Source organism: Sprattus sprattus (assembly GCF_963457725.1).
Source record: "Sprattus sprattus genome assembly, chromosome: 16".
Lineage (NCBI taxonomy): Eukaryota > Metazoa > Chordata > Actinopteri > Clupeiformes > Clupeidae > Sprattus > Sprattus sprattus.
The window spans coordinates 12,325,452-12,340,451 of NC_137914.1; the positions used below are offsets into that span (position 1 = coordinate 12,325,452).

Genomic DNA, 15,000 nt, shown 5'->3' on the forward strand with positions numbered 1-15,000 from the left:
CTGCTATGACACATGCATGCCCATACACACGACATGTTTTGCAGCATAGCCTGTCGTAGCAGCAGAGAGCAGAAGTACTGATATGTGATACATGCATAGAAAATGACGTGTGTGTTTATCTGTATATGTGTATGTGTAAAAGTTTGAGTTTGTGCGTATGTGTGTGTAATAATAATAATAATAATAATAATACATCACATTTAAATAGCGCTTTTCACAATCCTCAAAGTCGCTTAAAGTGTGTATGTGTAGGTGTATACGTTTGAGTTTGTGCGTATGTGTGTGTAATATTAATAATAATACATCATATTTAAATAGCGCTTTTCACAGTTCTCAAATACGCTTAAAGTGTGTATGTGTATACGTTTGAGTTTGTGCGTATTTGTGTGTGTGTGTGTGTGCATGACCAAGACGTCAGCTGCACTCACACTGGACTTGGAGGACCACTTGCGACTGGACCGATCCAACATCGTTGGTGGCCGTGCAGCGATACTGCCCGCCGTCACCCTCGGATACAGGCGAGATGCGAAGCATGCCACCCTTCAGCTGGGCGTGAGCGGGCAGCGCCCCGCCCACCTTTGTCCAGCGCAGCGTGGGCGGGGGGTGGCCCTCAGCCTGGCACTCAAACTCCACCATGCTGCCCACCATCACGGTCTGCACCGACGTTCGCACGTTTATCATCACCTTCGGCAGAGCTGCTCACCCACACGTACACAAGCACACATGCATACATGCAGGTATACACATGCATACATACAACACAACACAACACAAACACATACATACAGACAGACAACAAATGTAAATACAAACAGATATACAAATGTAGCTCTTTGTTCTTTGAAAAGGCCTGTAATACATGGAAAGGTGTTGTGATGTACTAGTGTGTGTGTGTGTTGTGTGTGTGTGTGTGTGTGTGTGTGTGTAAATGAGTGTGTGCGTGTGTGTGTGTATGTGAGTAGAATGGAATGGAGTGCGGAGTGCTGACCTTGAATGGTGAGTTTGGCATTGTCCTGAGCCTGACCAAACGCACTGATGGCTCTGCAGATGTAGGTGCCTTCATTACTGTGCTCCAGATTCTCAATCCTGAATCACACCATAAAAACACACACATCAGATACAGATAACATAATATAAAAATCAGCTTAAAAACAGCAGCACTTCACTCTACTCCACTGAACAGAAACGCAGCCACACTCACCTCAGCACGCCGTCTTTGACATGGTGGTTTGGAGGCAGGAACCCTCCCTCCTTCAGCCACTCCAGGCGAATGTCCTGGCCCCCAAGGGCCGCACACGTGAACTCCACCGCCGACCCCAGAGCACGCATCTCCACCTTAGGAGACACACGCACCACTAGGGGAGCTGCAGAAACACAACAGAAGACACACACACACACACACACACACACACACACACACAGAGAGAGACACGCACAGACACACACACACACACACAGACACACACACACACAGAGAGACACGCACAGACACACACACACACACACACACACACACACACACACACACACACACACAGACAGGCACACACACACACACACACACACACACACATACACTCACTGTCAGACTACCAATAAAGGCCGTCCCTCCCCACTCTACAGGCTGTTTGGCTGGCGGTCACTCACACTGCACAATAACTTTAGCTGTGGTCTTGCTGTGGCCCACACTGTTGCTGGCCACACACTCGTAGCTGCCGGTGTCGTCCGGCGAGGCCAGGTTGATCTGGAGCGTGCCGTCGCTTTGCTCGGCCCGACTGGGCAGGGTGCCATTGACCTTACTCCAATGGTAACGCAGGGGTGGAGTTCCATGGGCCAGGCACTGCAGACGGATGACCTCCCCCACACGCACGCGCACGTCATCGGGCAGAGTGGTCGCATACGGAGGAGCTGGGAGAGGAGAGGGGGTAGTTAGGCAACAGGGTGGAGAAATGTCATATATAGAGCAGGAATGCAACAGTGATAGATAGATAGATAGATAGATGGATACTTTATTGATCCCGAGGGAAATTAAGGTCATCCAGTAGTAGCTTACACTTACAAACAAACATGAATAACAATAAATACAAAAATCACAATAAATACAAAAACAGTGGTCAGTGGTTTAGGAGAGGAACAAGCAATGAAGTGTGAAGGAAAGCCATTTTTTCATGTGATGGTTGACCTTGCCCCTAACTCACAAATCATGTAAACATCTATCAAGTTCTAGTTGAACTTTAGTTTTAATTTAGAGTTAGTAAAGTAATGTGTCTTTACTGACACTAAGTCATTTAATAATCAGACTGATGTCCTGTTATTTCCAATTATGTTTTTGAAACTGAAACATTCATGACTCCTGACTCACTCTCCACGTCCAGAGTGACGGTGACTTCACTGGTGCCCAGTGGATTGGTGGCGTTGCAGATGTACTCTCCAGAGTCCTGCCGGCCGACGTTGGGCAGCACCAGGCTACCGTTCACCAGCTGGTGGCGCCAGGGCAGAGGGGCACGCAGCTTGGACCAGGATATCGAAGGTGTGGGGAAACCTGTGTGTGAGAATACCAGCATTGATACACTGTTCCACCATAATTCAGCAATATTATTCAACTCTTGCCCTAAGGGGGTTCGGCGCCTTGGTCTCTGTAGAGCGCCTGCGACAATTTAAATTGTTATTGCCGCTATTCAAATAAATACAATTCAATTTAATTACATTTGACCAGAATCTCCTATGTACGATGTACACTGTCCATTTGTGCACGTACGCTAAAATGGAAGAAAAGTCTCCACACTCTCCCATGATGACAAACTTCTTCTGACATCTGACATTTGATAGTCCCTTTAAGGTGGTGAAAGACTGAGGAGCTGCACATACCTTGGGCGTGGCAGGTCAGGATGGCCGTCTGGCCGTCCACCACCACCATCAGGGGCTCCTGGACGGTGGCGCGGGGGGCCATGGGCACCTGGGGTCCCCCTTCCACCTGCACCTCCACGCGTGTCTCCGTGGTGCCCTGGCTGTTCTGGGCCACACACACATAGGTGCCACTGTCCTCCGGCCGGGCCATCAGGACCTGCAGAGACAGAGCAGAGACATCAGACATCAGGCTCAGACTCACACCAAGTCTTCAGTCTTGATACATAATAACATTACTTTAATCTATCTGAGTTTTAGATGGGGTAAGTCATACTTTCTTCAACACACACACACACACACACACACACTCACACACCTGCATGACGGCGTTGGACTCCATGGGAACTGGGCTGCTGATGAGCGTCCTGCGGGTGCTGTCCAGCCGGTGCCAGGAGACGGAGGCGCGGGGCTCTCCAGACGCCTGGCACTCCAGGTTGATGGGGTCGCCCACCCTCACCCTCAATGGGCCTGCTGGGGTTACCACAGCTCTGGGCGACTCTTGAGACACAATGCAATAGAGGGAATCATATACAAGCCTATTACCTTTTACTGATCCCTACAGAGTTTAAGTGCACACATAACTACATTCCTAACAGTCATTTCAACAAACATATTGGAATCTACAATTCCAAGAACCCACAATTATAAAAATGTATAATTTCTTTATTATGTCAGATCAGAGTAATTTAAAGCAATGTCTGTGGAGTTCAAACAGTTATCGCAATCTCTTCATGTCATCTAAAAGCCACTGATTAAGCCAATGATCAAGACACTGGTTGAGTTGAGGTGTGTGTGATGCTTTGCAATACCTTTGATGATGAGAGAGACAATGCTGTGGGTGATGCCAAACAGATTGCTGGCCACACAGCGATAGGTGCCCTGGTTATTTGCTCTGGCGTTCACTATGGTGATGACTGAGCCATCAGGGCTGACATTGGCATTATCTGAGGGGAGAAGTAAATGCAGAGGTCAATAGTGACAATAAATACACTATCAATAATACAATAAAACAATAACAGAACGTATATGTGTCCCTCATTGCAGTGGGAGAATAGCCTAGCCTGGCAAATGCTTGGCTGGCGTAGATAAGACCTAAATGTGTCGTTGTCGGTGTAAAGGTGTATCCGAGGGCGCGGTAGTTACCTGGCAGCGGGAGGTTATTTGACAGTTTCCACTCGAGGCGCACAGGCTGGGCCCCGCTGTAGACTCGGCACCTGAAGGTGGCCGACTCCCCCTGCTTCACCGCCACACTGTGGGGCTCGATGGAGATGATGGGGCTCTGGAGACCTGCTTACAAGCACAACACACACGACTGGGTCATTAAGGCCTTACAACCACAACACACTGGACTGGATCATGAATCTCACTAGAAAGGGTAATTAGTCGGTTGATGTATGGTAGAGCTATTGTTGAGGGAGTAAGCTAATGATAAATGTGATACTGTGGTAATGAGTAATTGTGGAGTTGAAAAAGGTCAACCAGGCTCAGTTATTTGTGTCTGGAAGGTTCGTTATTTTAGATGAGTCGATGAAGTTTTGCAAATTGCTACTATATTGAGTTGCTAGGTCACTGAGGGGTTGAGGGGTTAGTGTGGAGTACTGCAATGTTTAAGGGTATCTAGTTTCTGTGGGGTTCTAATGGAGATGATGGCGCTCTTAAGACCAGCTTACAACCAGAACACAGGACTCGGTTGTTAAGAACAGGTCACTAAAAACAGGGTTTGTTAGCTTGCTTATGTGTTGGGGTATTGTTGATGGAAGCAGCAATATTGCGATACCGGGTGACTGTGTCACTGAAGAGTCGAAGAAAGTGCTGAGAAAAGAATTGGTATTGGTGTCTAAAGGGGTACGTATTGTAAATAGGTCACTGTGTCACTGATGGGTCATTAGGCTATTGGAGTATTCAAGGGGAAGCTGGGTTTGTGGGCGCTCTGACGAGGGCAGAGGCTGGGTCTTACGGGAGGCGCTGGAGGTGACTGAGACAGACACGGCTGCCTGACGCTGCCCAGAGCCGCCGTTTGCACGGCAGATGTACTCTCCAGAGTCAGCCTCTGAGGACTGCACAATAAGCAGCTGTGTTCCCAAAACCTACGCATAAACACACACACACACACACACACACACACACACACACACACACACACACACACACACACACACACACACACACACACACACACACACACACACACACACACACACACACAAAGCCAGACATCAAGAACAGCAGTTCTAAAACATACAGTAAACAGTGGATGCACATATATGTTGTAATGGGTCTCCTTTTAACCAAATGTGAGAGGTCTATACAAATTTCTACTTTCACATATATTCATTAACAACTGTGTCAATTCAGGAACTGGCGAGCTCACCAGGTGATTTGATGACAGGTAGCCTGTGGCTCTCTGCCATGTCACTGAGGGAGGAGGGTTGCCGGGGACGATGCAGTTCAGCTCCAGAGTCTCCCCCTCGACCACCGTTGCGATGGAGGGCTGGATGGTGATCTCCTGGGAGACACTAGTGTCCGCTAGATACAAATAAGTAGAACATCCTTTTCATTTTGCCCATGGTGATCTTTCACCAGGACCTAACAGAAGTATACATAGCTTAACACAGACTGATGCCAGTTAACATACATCTTTAGTAGTCAATATAACGTTCAGGCAGGCCACGGTAGTCAGTCTTCTGCCTAGCTTATCAGATGACGCTCAGCTGATTCACCAGCACCAACCACAGTCGCTATCTGAATTAAGGTGGTCCATTTAAGCCAGTCAATAGTCATTCCAGTTTGTTCGCTAAGCTTGCCAAAGACAAGTGTTGTATGCTTCTCAATACTCCAAGTTATTAGCAATTGTTACTAAACAAGAGAGGTCCTTACTGACGCAACACAATTCCACATTTTGACACAACAGATGAAGACAACTCTCAGAGCCTCCTCTCACCCCTGACCACCGTGACCTCAATGCGAGCCTCGGAGGAGCCGATGGCGTTGGTCCCCACACAGAGGAAGGTGCCGGCGTCAGACGGCCTGATGTTGGGGATGAGCAAGGTGCCAATGTCTGAGCGCTCCATGCGAGCCTGTAGAGCAGAGAGGGGTCAGAGGGGAGCCGCTCTATACACTCCATACTTCCATACTTACCTACTTAAAAACACTTACCCACACAGCACTCACAAACATCACATAACATGGCGCAACACTGCGGCACAGAGCAGCTCAAAAATGTCATGCAGGACAATACATAATAGGGCATTGACTATAGTACCAGATGCTGGTGAAACATTATTGGTGTTCTGTTTGACCTGTTGAGTATTATTATGGTGCACTTTATCTATGCTACCATGCTCTGGAGCAAGCTGAAGCTCAGCACTGTAGCCCCCTTTGACAGAAGTATAGCCAAGAGTGTAAGGCCATGCTGGCCAGTATGTGGTGTTGTTCAGGTAAAGCTGGCTAAAATGTTAGTCAAGTGTAAATCATCTTATATTTATTTCCTCCATTTGGAAGTCTGCATAGCCATTACTATGAATGGACTGTGACTGTAAGTCCTTACCCAAAGACCACATTAACCACCGAATCATCAACTCAGTGTAACAACTGTTTCATTAACGTAACTGCTAAATATTTAATATTTCCTGCTGCCAGGAAAAGTTGGTAAAGGTCTGGCCAAGTAAGGCATTTTTGGTTTTGCCAGCATCTGGTCTTAAATAATTATTAAGCCGATTATCAGTGTGGCCTGAAGAGGGCGCTGCCAAGCACTCAGCAGCATCCTCTGCTGACACGCTTCAGGCCTTTCTGAGTGAAGTTACTATAGCAACAGTAACTTCAACAGTAATTACAAGTTAAAAGAGCGACACGGATTTGACGCCTTTCAAATCATTGGTGGCAACAATACAGACATACAATTACTCTGACTAGTGTTAATAGGGTTGTCATTAGATGATTACAGGATTGACGGAAATGGCCGAGGTTGAAATTAAAACAAAGTGGAAGCGGTGACAAGTGGCTGGGTGGAATAACAGGGATAAGATGTTTCATTGGGTCTGCCTCTAAACAACAAGCAAAATAGAGCTCCCCTCTTCAACCTCTATCTCAGTGGAACCGTTTGGCACTACAGTGATGTAGAGCTGCACATCTCATCCACCAAAAGCCCTATCAGTCTGGTTAAGATCATGCCATACGGCACACTGCACCCACAGCAACTGGTCTGAGGTCAGGGGAGGGGTGAGGGGGAGCAGCGTCCAGGAGGTGCAGTGACACCATACAGACAGGAGGTGGCAGTAAGGAAGCACTGTGTGCTGAGAGGTGCACAGCAGTGTGAGGGCTGAGGAAGTGCAGACAGAAGAGGGAAAATGTGGTATGAGGAGGTGCAGAGTGAGAGGCTGCTGTGAAGTGGTGTATTGTGGGTAATGGAGACAGAAGGCAGAGGTAGGCACAGAGGGGACAGGAGATGCAGGGGGCAGGAGGGGTTATGAGGGTAGGCAAACAACTGGGAGGAGCAGCGAGGAGCGAGGGGGGTGCAGTGTGGGGGCGTATGGCACAGAGCCGCAGGTGCAGTGAGGTTTGCAGCACTAATTTCACTCATTTAACACGCAGGTTCCAGACTCTAGACTTGTCAGTAAAGTCTTCCAGACTGTTGTCAGTAAAGACGAACATTATCACACCTATCACGGAGCCTTTTGCTTGCCATGAATTAATTGAGCATGAATCAGCAACACCCTTGTGACCATGCACTTAGTCCACTAGGGGAAGCCATGATCATCTATGAGACAGGGGGGGGGGGGGGGGGGGGGGGGGAGTGAGACAGACGAAAGGGACAAATGGGCGGGGGAGGGTGGACAGACAGATGGACAGACGGACAGACCTGCAGCTCCTCTACTTGTCTCTGTAACACATCGAGACTGTTGCTTTTAAACTGATGGAAACCATGAGAGGGAATGGCCTGAACAAAAAATGGCAAGACAAAAAAAGAGATGATGGGAACAAACAGACAGACAAAGAGAGATAGAAAAGAGAGAAAAAGAGGGAGAAAAAGAGAGAGAGGGAAAGAAATGAGAAAGTCAAAATACAACCAAATTGTTCACCAGTAACATAACCCTTAGAAGTGTGCATTCCAGGATGCAGGGTTAAGGTTTTAGGGGTTCGGAGGGGAGGGTGCTGGAGGGAGGAGGGTGAGGGGACTCACCTGAGGGGGGAGCTCTCCACCCCTCTTCTTCCAGGTGAGGCCGGGGCTGGGCGTGCCGCCGGCACGGCAGTACAGGCGAAGAGTCTGGCCCTCCTGAGCCTCCACATGCTGAGGGCTTACCTGCACCTGAGGCAGACTGGCACCTTAGGCAGACACACACACACACACACACACACACACACACACACACACACACACACATACTCATAAACATATACAACTCATATGCAAACACACACATAAACATATTAAACACACACACACACATAAGAAACACAAGAAGGAGTGCTCTCACACACACACGCACATACACAAGAACCGGCTCACACTCACGTTATGTAACACATGTAGAAAGACGAAAAAAATAGATATGTAGTGATAGGAAAGAAGATGGTAGGGGTGTAAGAAACATACTGTGCACGTAGAGGACGCCTCGAGCTGTGTGTTCCCCGTGGATGTTGAGGGCCTTGCAGATGTACTCTCCCTCGTCTGATCGCTCCACAGAGGCGATGGTCAGAACTCCCCCACGGATGACCGCGCTGGGGCTTATCCGACCACCTGGAGGAGCTGAGGGTCGGAGGGAGAAGAGTTAGATAAAACACTCTGAATAATCAGCAGATGAAATGAGATGGAACGTTTAAGATTTAATGAGCAGGTCTGAAAGTGCACCTCAGGACATGAGTTGGCCTATCGAAAAACCTTTTTTGTGTGTGTGTGTGTGTGTGTGTGTGTGTGTGTGTGTGTGTGTGTGTGTGTGTGTGTGTGTGTGTTTGTGTGTGTGTGTGTGTGTGTGTGTGTGTGTGTGTGTGTGTGTGTGTGTGTGTAAGTGTGTGTGTGTGTGTGTGTGCGTGCTGGAGGAGGGCGGGTGCTCACCTATCCACTCGATGGCTGGGGTGGGGCTTCCGGTGGCGGTGCAACGCAGCTCCGCCCGCTGGCCCTGCTGGAGCGTCAGCACGGGGGGGTGGACCGAGGCCACAGGCTGGGTGCCTTCCACAGCTGAAGCACAACACACTCAAGGTCATTACACTCACGTACACACATTCTCTCTCGTTCACACACCTGTATCTGTGAGGTGTTCCATGTGCTTGTATATGTCTCCTGATAGACAGTAACCCTGCACTAATGACTTATCTGAGATGCAACTATTCATCAGTATAGTTTATACTTTTTCCCGCAACACCATGTCATTTTCAACCTTTTCTCTAGGGGCTTGAAGAACAGTGTTCAGTGTTCCTCACTTCTACACCTGGTGTCAGAGCTTGTGATGAGATGCTTGAACTTTAGGTTGTGCACACACTGGTCAGATGTTGAGGTGATACATGTGTGTTATATGCAGTGATGTTCCAGGTAGTCTTCATGCTAAAATTAAATGGGAATGCACCCTGAGTTCCAAATCTGAGAATTGACCAGCAACTGCCCATTCCCACGATTCAGACTGCACAAATGACTACGACTAAATACTAAATATGTTGATCACAGTGGCTATGGCTGATATTAGCTATGAGATGATTGTTGGTCGTGGAGGATTTATAAAGCCAGCTGGCCCCTCTTAATGTCAGTGCTATGATATCTACTGTAGATTTAAAACGCATGATCAATAAGGCACTATGCTTTTCACAAACCAGTTGCACTTACATGTCAGGGGTTTTAGACCCATAGATTTCTATATAATGTCATTTGTATGATGACCTTGTTGCTATAGTACCTGTGTAGTGCCGGACTGTGCACATAGTTTGATGAAGTGCATGGGGTGGATGAATGCATACTCTAATTGATTGTGTGTGTGTGTGTGTGTCTGTGTCATTGGCAATAATATCACAGGTGAGCAGTAGCCAAGCCCAGTGTGTTGGCATGGAATGACGCAGATGGATGGAACATCAGCGACACAGTATGATGTTTGAAGCGTAATGAGTGTTACTTGACAGCAGGCGTGGTGAACATCTGGAGTGATAGGAATGAGCAGAGTGGGTGATGGAAAGAAGAAGAGAGGGGAGGAGAGAGAGAGAGTGAGGGAGAAAAGACAGAGGTGGATAAGAGGAGAGACGGGAAAGTGATTAGGGGGCGTAAGACTGGGATGACGAAACAGGGATGAAGAAAAATTGAGAAAGAGAGAAAGGTGAAGAGAGGAAAAGCATAGTAAGAGAGAATGGACAGGAGTAGGAGAGAGAGTGGGTGGAGGTGGAGAGACTCCTCTCTGTTGATGATACAGGGATATACTGTCAGAGATCGCTGTGCAGCTGTAGTCTTCCCTTATCACAGCTGTGGCAAAAAAAACAGCTAAGTGATGATGTCACTTCCCCATAACTTAAGAGATATATGACAGTATGAGCTATTTGACCTAATTTACGAATGAGCTTTTTGGAGATTGTTTTCCATTAAGATTGGTTTCCAATGCAGTTTGGAACAAGAGCCATTGTTCTGAGGGATCGGTGACGTCACACTTTGGCTCTCCATTTCGGCGGTGATTCACTGCTGCCATTTGAAAACTACACCGCCTCCTGCTTCCCTTCAGCGAGTTGTGGCGAGGGATTTGAATGGAAACCAATGTGTGTAGGCAGCAGTTTAGCGGTACAATGAGCCTTATATAGAGTAAATTAACCTTAAAGTGAGTGTAAATGTGTGGGGCTGCTGCGGTAAGGCGCTATGCCTTCAGGCTAAGTGTATTCGGTGCTGTATTGACAGTGTGTGTTTGTGTCCAGGAGAGGGTTGTGGAGTACTGATGGTGGAGTGATCTCAACAGAGGAGTCTCCCTCGTCTTGGCACATGCAGCAGTCAGCTCCGCCAGGCCAGCCACACTCACGTACATCCGTGTGTGTGTAGGTGTGTGTGTGTAGTGGTACATGAGCAGATGACTGGAGTGGCTTCGTCCATGCTGGAGGAGAGAGGTGGACATGCAGAGGGGGTTGGAGGAGGGGGGAGGGGGGACATGCAGACTTACGCTTCCTATGTCCTTCAAACATTTCATAGGCTGTGTAAAACATCTGCGTTTTAGACGCTTCTGTGAGGAACACACATACCCACGGGTGAGACCCTTGGAGCGCTGGCACTGATGCCCACCTGCGCACCCACACACCGTACCCAGTGCCACCGGATCTCCATCAGGTGCCATGTGCAGTGTGACCTAACGAGTCTAGCCTGAATCACGGACTGATGACATTTGTCTTTGTGAGCTGCAACCAATAGCTGACAGCACGGTGTCTGGGACACATACTGTGAGTGTGACGTACTGTGACTTTGAGTGTTAATGTATATGGAGGATGTCTGGCACCAGGAGGAGATCAGGTGATCAAAAGGTGAGGGTCCAGACCTGAAGGCTTACCTGATGGGGTGCGCACCACAGCTAAGAGACAGACACACTCTAACACATGTGCATTCATTTCCAGACATAGACACACTCTCAGACATAAAGACTTGCTCTCGCAAACCATGAGACACATACAGACCGCACTGGACATTCCCATTTATAATCAGAAACGCATACAGATACTCCACACACCACTCCCACACATAGTCTCTGTCACAGAGGTGACATACTTATACACACGCACACACACACACACACACACACACACACACACACACACACACACACACACACACACACACACACACACACACACACACACACACCAAACACACACACACACACACACACACACACACACACCACACACACACACACACACACACACACACACACACACACACACATCCTCCAACCCACCTATCCAGACAGATTGAATTCACGTACATAACATTACATCAAAAGGGAAGAGAATCCAATGGGGAAACAAGAGGGCAGAAAACCAATTGCACACACACACACAAACATGAACAGCATGCAGTTAGTAGTGGTAAAAACATATCAAAGCTTTACTTGCAAGGAATCCCAACATACATATTGGTTGGATACAGCTTGTGATTCAGTAAAAAGTCAAACACATTGTAATGTTCCATTGAACCTGTGAAACCCTTATGGGTCCTTGTGGAGTCTCATACTAACACTTCTACTGGTCTCAGATCTGCTGGGTGTGGTTCAGCGCTGTGACCCACATCCTCTACAGGGATTGAGGCACTGATGGCTGACCTGTGTTTGAGTTGGTTTCAGACCTGCTGGTGGGCATTTCACATCACTTTCTCTAGCTCATTGTTTTTGCTCTAACAGAGATGATTTGATCAAAAACATTTTAATTTTTTTACAGACATTTATACAGACATTTCACATAAATTAAATACACTGGAATATGGAAGTATAAACATAGGTAGAGATTCTCCTCTGAAAGAACAGCACCATCACAAGATAACTTGTATGAGATTTAAAAAATATGTAGAAAATAAGATAACAGCTGATAGAAACTATCATTTCATTATTGTATATTAAGTCTTGTAGTAGTCATACAGAGAGGTACCTCATACTCTCAAATATAAATGGCACACTATTTGATAACTGCCCTTAAAACCCCATCTTTAACAGTGCACAAAATCAAGGCAAATCAGAATATATTCTCAAAATGTGACATCATACAGTGAATACCCATTTAATGCAAACATGATAAACTTAAATAATTCCAGTGTATGTGACAAGCTCATTTACAATCGATGTAAACAATTACCCCAATTTACACTTAGCTATATGTGATTCTCAAATGCAAAAGGCTAATGCTAGGGGTGAAGATAAAAATCAGTGGTTTCGTTTACAAATATATGATTGTACAAACAGTGGTTTTGCATGATATGTAAGTTTTGCTTGAGTCTCTAAGGGGACAGTGGCACATTTTCTTTTTGAGTAGCAGTAACATCGGCAAATAACATAACATGAACAAAGCAGTGACAGGAAACGTCAAACATACAGTATAAGGAACGAAAATAACACAGAGCCATGTCACTGATCTGGGTACTGGTACGCTTGAAAAATATTTAGCTTCCGCACCACCTCTCATTAGATAATATGAACGTTAGAGTAGGTTGGGACTACAGCACTGCAGTGCGTCTCTGAAGCCCACAGATGCAGGGGGGAGCTGAGCCCCTGCACCCGCTGCCCTGCCCAACCAACCTCTCATAGCACCATTATGAAAAACATTCAACAAAAATGTGACAGAATTCAGACAGCAATAACAACAACACTAACGACATGTTTTGATTTCTTGTTTTGGTTTACACAGTAGGGTCACTGGCGTGGCGTGTTGGTGCCAGAGTCACCAGGCCCTGCCTGCCCTCTCCGACCTCCCCACCTGCCCCCTAGAGTCGCACACCCTTAAGGGGAAAAACAGAAACACCCTGCACCCATAACTGAACACCTCAGAGAGCAGAACACTAGGAAACCCACACCCTTTTAGATGACCACCACCAGAGAGAGGCACAGGAAGAGCACAACATCGTGTGGGACAGAGCAGAGCTCCACACCGGAGCTAGTGAGGAGGATTCCAGCAGAGGCAGCAGCTACCCTCCTAGCCTACATCAGTGAATGCATCAGGTGGGGGAGGTGGGGGATGAGGAGGTGTAAAGGGAACAGGCCTTGGGGGAGGTGGGGGATGAGGAGGTGTAAAGAGAACAGGCCTTTGGGGAGGTGGGGGATGAGGAGGTGTAAAGGGAACAGGCCTTGGGGGAGGTGTGGGATGAGGAGGTGTAAAGGGATGAGGGCGAGAGGTATTGGAGAGAGGGGTGAGGGAAATGCACCTCCCCTCCCTCTAATAATCTACAGCCTTATATACTTCTCCTCACAAGATGACTTGTGGAGGGTGGGGATAGGAGGTGTCGGGAGGTATGGGGTATGGAGTAAGGGTGGAGATATTGGACCAGTACTTTAAGAGAGGAGAGGTACTTGTTGGGAGATGGGGGAGGTTGAAGACACCTCGAGGCACCCTTGAGCTACCACCTCCAGGATGTTTGGGGGGGGGGGGTGTTGTTGAACAGTCAGGGGAAAAGGACTGGGCTGGGAATCGGGGGAGGGGTTTAAAAACCTGAGTGCATCAGCGTCATTTCAGCAAACTACCTCAGTAATTATCCCTTAATGCCTTGATCAGTGACAACAAGGCTCCAATAGTCATTTGCCCGATTAATTATGTTGAATTAAGAGAGCTCCCAGAGTCATAATTCACTTAGATGATTGTTCACAAGCTGTATCATATGCTGCTAGCAGTGCAGGTTCCACAGAGACACCGTGCCAAGCAGGGGAGAGAGACAAGAAACCAGATGCAACCTTGGAGGAAGCAGCAAGCATAGGCAGCATAGTGGGCAGGGGTTAAAGAGGTTATATAGCAGGGGAGGGTATGAATGGGCAAAGGGTGCAGCAGCATTAGAGTTACAGTATAAGCACTCAGTTAATCAGAGCAGGAGAGAGGGATAGAGGTGGCAGAGAGGCAGGCGCATGCACCAATCAGAGGGAAGAGCAGGGCTGCGGGGGGGGGGGCTTCAGGCCTTGAAGGATGACGGGAGGCAGGGTAACAGGAGCAGGGGTGGGCCAATCACGAACCTGGGACGGAGAGGATGGCCGTGCCCTCATCCATGGCTAGCATATTGGAGCCGGTGCACACATACATGCCGGCGTCCTCCGGCTGCACGTTCTGGATGGTTAGGATGCCATTGAAATCCATTGCCCGGTTGGGCAGCTTGCCGTTGCCCTGACGGGTCCAGACCAGCGTGTAGGCTGGCGACTGCACAGAGAGGAAACAGTACACACAACCACAAAAACGCAGCATTGTTGTTAGAGCCACTAAGGTTTGGGGGGTGATGTCAACAAATATGATGTGATATTGCCGGTGCTATACTGTTGGTTTAATGGGCTAATGTAAGGTGTGAGTGTGTATGTGTGTGTGTGTGTCTGTGTGTGTGTGTGTGTGTGTGTGTGTGTGTGTGTGTGTGTGTGTGTGTGTGTGTGTGTGTGTGTGTGTGTGTGTGTGTGTGTGTGTGTGTGT

General features: G+C 47.8%; 1 protein-coding gene across 16 annotated transcripts in view; it reads right to left on the reverse strand.

The window, feature by feature from the left end:
* Nucleotides 1–15,000, reverse strand: part of hspg2 (heparan sulfate proteoglycan 2) — a gene marked incomplete at its 3' end in the record, with an annotated part of 88,453 nt that overhangs the window by 14,518 nt on the left and 58,935 nt on the right. For 11 of the 16 annotated variants that reach the window (XM_080853947.1, XM_080853951.1, XM_080853954.1 and 8 more), the window contains 18 exons: nucleotides 14,559–14,739; nucleotides 11,025–11,084; nucleotides 8,960–9,082; nucleotides 8,501–8,653; nucleotides 8,087–8,229; nucleotides 7,766–7,843; nucleotides 5,849–5,984; nucleotides 5,279–5,433; nucleotides 4,865–4,994; nucleotides 4,051–4,197; nucleotides 3,717–3,851; nucleotides 3,224–3,405; nucleotides 2,869–3,064; nucleotides 2,363–2,542; nucleotides 1,648–1,908; nucleotides 1,202–1,364; nucleotides 989–1,086; nucleotides 429–695 (listed from right to left, as the gene is read on the reverse strand). In XM_080853947.1, coding sequence (XP_080710073.1) covers nucleotides 429–695; nucleotides 989–1,086; nucleotides 1,202–1,364; nucleotides 1,648–1,908; nucleotides 2,363–2,542; nucleotides 2,869–3,064; nucleotides 3,224–3,405; nucleotides 3,717–3,851; nucleotides 4,051–4,197; nucleotides 4,865–4,994; nucleotides 5,279–5,433; nucleotides 5,849–5,984; nucleotides 7,766–7,843; nucleotides 8,087–8,229; nucleotides 8,501–8,653; nucleotides 8,960–9,082; nucleotides 11,025–11,084; nucleotides 14,559–14,739 — 2,788 coding nt within the window. The remainder of the gene's footprint in view (nucleotides 1–428; nucleotides 696–988; nucleotides 1,087–1,201; nucleotides 1,365–1,647; nucleotides 1,909–2,362; nucleotides 2,543–2,868; nucleotides 3,065–3,223; nucleotides 3,406–3,716; nucleotides 3,852–4,050; nucleotides 4,198–4,864; nucleotides 4,995–5,278; nucleotides 5,434–5,848; nucleotides 5,985–7,765; nucleotides 7,844–8,086; nucleotides 8,230–8,500; nucleotides 8,654–8,959; nucleotides 9,083–11,024; nucleotides 11,085–14,558; nucleotides 14,740–15,000) is intronic. The other 5 variants (XM_080853948.1, XM_080853946.1, XM_080853953.1 and 2 more) reach the window with 4 other exon arrangements.